We start from the raw sequence: 5742 nt of genomic DNA on the forward strand, positions 1-5742 counted from the left end.
CATGAAACAGATCAGCAGCAACATGAAACAGATCAGCAGCAACATGATGTGATTTTTTCACCGTGATTATTCTGTTTAGAGATTCGTGAGTCTAACAGCCTCAGGGTAGAAGCTGTTCCTCAGTCTAGTGGTTCTACACTTAATGCTCCTTAACCTCCTTCCTGAGGGGAGTGGGACAAAAAGTGTGTGTGCTGGGTGAGTGGGGTCCTTCATGATGCAGGTGACCCTCTTCCTGCATCTGGAGGTGTAGATGTCTGTGATGGTGGGGAGGCTGACTCCAACAGTCTTCTGTGCAGCCTTCACCACTCTCTGCAAAGCTTTTCTTTCTGCAGCTGTGCAGCCTCCATGCCACACGTTGATGCTGGAGCACAGGATGCTCTGCACTGCACACCTGTAGAAGGAGGTGAGGACTGAACTTCCCAGACCAGCTCGTCTCAGCCGTCTGAGGAAGTAAAGTCTCTGATGAGCTTTCTTGATCAGGCTGGTGGTGTTGTTGCTCCAGCTGAGGTTGTCATTCATGTGTACACCCAAGTACTTGTAGCTGGAGACCACTTCCACCGCAGATCCTCTTATGTTCAGGGGGGTGTAGGTGTGTTTGTTCCTTCTAAAGTCCACAATCACCTCCTTTGTCTTCTTCACATTGATGTGAAGGTTATTATCTTTGCACCAGCTCTCCAGGTGTTCCACCTCCTGCCTGTAGACTTGGTCAATGCTTAGTTAACAAAAACCAATGAAAGAACAAAACGCTCCACAAACTCGATGGTGATTGAACGTTAAACATTAAAATAAAAGATTAGAAGTTGTGGGAAACATCCATCCTGTTTCTTGTACTCGCTTCTTCCTTTATGGGATGCGGCGGTCACTGGAGCCCAAGTCTAACCATCACTGCAAGGGGTGTGGACACCCTGGACATGTCTCCAGTCCATCACAGGGACACATAGAGACAAACAAGAATTCTCACTCACACCTAGGGACAATTTAGAGTTACCAATCAGTCTAACATACATGTTTTTGGTCTGTGGGAGGAAACTGGAGTACCTGGAGAACACACATATGCACGAAGAGAACATGTAAACTCCACCCAGAAAGTTCCCGGTCGGGATTCAAACTGTCGACCTTCTCGCGGAGAGGCGGCAGCTCTACCAGCTGTGCCACCATGCTGCCCTTAAGCTCAATCCAGATTCTTAAAATCTTACAGACTTGGGATGTTTAAAGTTTCCCATATTTTCCATTAAGGACCAACATTCTGAAATGGTTTCACTATTTTTAAGCTGATCATTGTTTCAGTTTTAAATGTCATTTTAAACAGCATCCTAACTTCTTTTATAATTGGTTTGATTAACAAGGTGACGAGCAGCACGGTGGCGCAACAGGTAGAGCTGCTGCCTCTCAGTGAGCAGGTCCTTGGTTCAAACCCCGGTCCAGGGGCCTTTCTGGGTGGAGTTTGCATGTTCTCGCCGTGCATGCGTGGGTTTTCTCCGGGTACTCCGGTTTCCTCCCACAGACCAAAAACATGCATGTTAGGCTGATTGGTAACTCTAAATTGTCCCTAGGTGTGAGTGAGAGTGAATGCTTGTTTGTTTCATTTGTCTCTGTGTGTCCCTGTGATGGACTTGCGATCCGTCCAGGGTGTACCCCGCCCCTTGCACAGTGATTGCTGGACATGGGCACCAGCGACCCCCGTGACCCAAAATGTAATAATCGGGTAAAGATGGATGGATGGATGGATGGATGGATGGATAACAAGGTGACGGAATGGAAATTGAACATTATAATGTTTGCTGGTATTAGAAGAAACACTGTAACCTTTAAATGACGTTAGAATATTGAAAGAATTGAAATCACATTTATTGGTGTTCAGTTTTACATAATAAGATAAGAAATAAACTGTAATGCTCTCTTGTGATGTCATCGATGTAATACTGTTACATAAATGTAGAAATCACACACTTTAATACAGATCTGGTCATTTAAGTTATCTACAGCATAATCATTATTTTATGTCTCTCATGATTCATCAGGTGTGAAAGTGTCTAACATGTTTATTGTCTTTGTAAATAGAAAAAAATATTTATAAACTAATTCAAATTAGGACAAAATAATCCATGGTATAATTTTGCACATGGTATAAGAATGCTAACCCTGAGTTTACATTAGCTGCTGCACACCTTGTTTTGCGTTTCATCCTCTTCTCTCCGGTCGCTCTCCTCCCTCGTGATGTCAGAATCTTCTTTCAGCTCCTCCTGATCGTCTTCATCTCCTCTGCTCTGTGCAGTTTCTGCTGGCTCCCTCTGCAAAGTTGACTTCAACATCGCCTCCTCTTCCTGCATCCTCTGCTCCACCTCTCCATCCATCCTGCAAGCTCCTCTGCTGTGAAGAAGATCATTAAACGGGTCAAAGATCATCCGATAACGTTCGGAGCCAAAAAAAAGAGAAAAATATTAAGTGTGTTTAAAAAAAAAATTAATAAAGCCAACCATTATCATCCCAAATGCTCTTAAGGGGCAATAACTGTTGCAGAATATGATAATTATATGATTGTTTGTTTTCCGCATTCGGGCTATGCAGGTTAAAAAAAAACCTTAACCAACCGAACCAGTCAAGAAAACACACAAACATATGATGGATGATTACTGACGGGTGGTGATGCCTCCAGCCTTGCACAATGTTAGCCTTTATATTAAACAGGGAATTCCATTTAAACTGTCTCACATAGGTTTTTTTATTAAAAAAATAATAATAATTGGATGTTAAAGCTATATCATTATTAACCACTAGAAAGTTCCTGGAGAAATTTTGACGAGGACTGCCATGTTGTGACCATTTTAAAATTTAGATTTGACAATACTATGCATGGGCAGCACGGTGGTGCAACTGGTAGAGCTGCTGCCTCTCAGCGAGCAGGTCCTTGGCTCAAACCCCGGTCCAGGGGCCTTTCTGGGTGGAGTTTGCATGTTCTCTCTGTGCATGCGTGGGTTTTCTCCGGGTGCTCCGGTTTCCTCCCACAGACCAAAAACATGCATGTTAGGCTGATTGGTAACTCTAAATTGTCTCTAGGTGTGAGTGAGAGAGTGAATGCTTGTTTGTCTCGTTTGTCTCTATGTGTTCCTGTGATGGACTGGAGACCCGTCCAGGGTGTACCCCGCCCCTCGCACAGTGATTGCTGGACATGGGCACTTGCGACCCCCGTGATCCAAAATGGAATGAACGGGTAAAGAAAATGGATGGAATACTATGCATTGGTGTTTGTTCTCAGCTATCACACCAAATTTCAGCTCAACATTGCAAAAACTCGATGAGTGATGGCCTTTTTTTCTTTTAAGATGAGATCATATTGGATTTTTGATTTGGATTCAATATGTGATGGGGAACGTTCTTAGCTATAACCACACCTAATTTCAGCTCTATGTATAAAAATAGCTTTTGTTAAAGCCATTTGAATTTAGCTTTGGTGGCCGTATATGTTTTTTTTTTTTTTTGAATTCAGTATTTATTTGGCCTTGCTCTCAGCTACCATCACACCAAATTTCAGCTGAATATCTCTAAAAATTGCTGATTTATAGATTTTTTTCTTTTTACGCTTAGATGGCCATCTTGGATTTTTGATTTGCAATAGGGGTCTATTAGAGATTCTTCTCAGCTACCAAGACACCAGATTTTATCTGAATAGCTCTAAAAACGACTGAGTTATATGCATTTGAAATTATCTTTGTGGCCATCTTGAATTTTTAATCTGTATTCAGAATGTGTTGTACATGGCTGTCAGGTACCACCACACCAAGTTTCAGCTCAGTATCATTTAAAATAGCTGAGTTATCATATATTTTGCCTTTTCGCTAAAGTGGCCATCTTAGATATTTGATTTGCATCAGGAATGTATAACAAGTCGCTCTCAGCTACGACCGTACCAAATTTAATCTCAATATGTCAAAGAATGACTGAGTTATGGTCAATTTTGAGTTTTCTGAGCTAGCTGTGGCAGCCATCTTGAACCAAAAGCTCCAAAAGTTAATCAGGGTTTTGTTCAGAGACCTCTTCACTGCAGGTCATGTGACCTCACTGTGACAGAGGCTGTTCAGAGTTCGGTCAGTGTTTTTCAACGAGAAAAATGGCGTCTTTGTTTGCGACTTACGTTACCATGGTGACTCGAAACGCTAATAAAAGTCATGGTGCCGAGCCGGTTGTATGGATATAACATTTGTGAGGTACACAATGAGGTTCAGGCTCTTTAGCTAGTCCCTAATTAGATAAAAAATCTTACAAACGGCCATTTAAAATTGTTAAAATTTACTTTTTGAGTGGAGCATTAAAGGAAAATAAATCATCAAGTAGAAAAAATTGTTTCTACAGATGTTTTTGCTTTTATTTTGAAACTATATTTTACTGATAAAATGTTAAAGCAGCAATCTTGAAACAAGCACTTGTTTCCTGAAATTATTTTAAACCAAAGTTTGTGTAAAAAAAAAAAAGAAGATCTGTAAGCTCAATTATCCAGGTAGATAACGATTAGATGATGATTGATTGTTTTGCACGTGTTAAAAGTCGACTTCTGAGATTCCAACAGGAAGTTGGCTTGAATCACAGCAGTGAAGGACACCTATGGGACAAATAGATTGGCAGGCCGTAGACTGAGGAAGTCCTCTGGATGGGGGCAAAACGATTCTCACTTAAAGAAACTAGTCCAGATGACACGATTTAACTGTTTTTGTTGTTTTCAAAGTTTGTGTATTTTGCTAAAAGTGATTCTGTAGATTTACTGACGTTTTACAAATTGACACTAAAAGAAGAGATTTTTAGGCAAAGAGAGATGAAAGCTGAGGGTTGTGGAGAACATACTGAGACTTGGTGCTTTCTGCTGCCTGGTGGGACGTCCTGTCGGAGGCTTGGCCTGCACTGGGCTGCAGCCTGGAGTCCTGGGACACCAAGACAGAGGAGCTGGGGGGTGTCCTGTACGTGCTTCGGGTGCCGGATGTCTGAAAATAAAAAAGTAAAAGTGTAAATTTCTTCTCTGTCTGTTAGTAAAAATACTTCTCATGTTGTACACAAACTAAAGCTGCTACAAATCATCATGAGAAACAATAATTTTTGAGCAAAGATTAAATTTTTCATTAGACATTCAATCAAAACAGCAAAATGAAACCTTTTCTGGGTGATGTGTTGAACCTTCATCGAAGCTGCTTCCTTCATGCTCCTCTTCATCCTTCTGCTGTTTCTTCTCCTCAGGACCTGATGGTGCAGCGGGCACATGCTCTTTCGCCCGGCAGGCTTCCTGCAGCTCGTGCTCGCTGCGGTGTTCCAACCTGTGGCTCCAGTCGCTGAAGCCTTCGTCCTCCTCCAGGGCCGAGCAGGAAGGCTTCACTTCCTCATCAGACCTGAGCAAAGAGCAGGAGCCGGAGAGGTTCATGTGAAAAATAAATCTACCACAACCCAACTGAGTGTGCATCTGATAAACACCTGGATCTAAACATCTGTGTGAGCATGCTTGTCACTATAAGGTTTCTCCAAAAAAATACAGTACAATACAATACAACTTTATTCATAAAGCACTTTAAAACAACACCGTTGGCCAAAGTGCTGTACACCAACACATACAAGCATAAAAACTATGAACTCAACAAATACCATAAAGTAATGAACTACCAAATCATAAAGCAGCAAACAGTAACAATAAAACAAATAACATAAAACAGTAAAGCTGTCATAACCGAGGGGAACCCAGATTTGTATGAGACCCGGAACGAG

The 5742-nt window shown here is 41.7% G+C and overlaps 2 protein-coding genes across 3 annotated transcripts in view; one reads left to right on the forward strand and one right to left on the reverse strand.

The window, feature by feature from the left end:
* The window catches only part of aph1b (APH1B gamma secretase subunit), a 442239-nt gene that overhangs the window by 364876 nt on the left and 71621 nt on the right, over positions 1-5742 (forward strand). The window lies entirely within an intron of this gene.
* The window catches only part of LOC119424536 (lymphocyte-specific protein 1), a 58003-nt gene that overhangs the window by 22228 nt on the left and 30033 nt on the right, over positions 1-5742 (reverse strand). For both annotated transcript variants that reach the window (XM_037692032.1, XM_037692025.1), the window contains exons 3-5: positions 5141-5372; positions 4837-4973; positions 2169-2370 (exon numbers count right to left, since the gene is read on the reverse strand). In XM_037692032.1, the coding sequence (XP_037547960.1) occupies positions 2169-2370; positions 4837-4973; positions 5141-5372 (571 nt within the window). The remainder of the gene's footprint in view (positions 1-2168; positions 2371-4836; positions 4974-5140; positions 5373-5742) is intronic.

This window comes from Nematolebias whitei, chromosome 2 (assembly GCF_014905685.2).
Source record: "Nematolebias whitei isolate Nwh7 chromosome 2, NemWhi1, whole genome shotgun sequence".
NCBI lineage: Eukaryota > Metazoa > Chordata > Actinopteri > Cyprinodontiformes > Rivulidae > Nematolebias > Nematolebias whitei.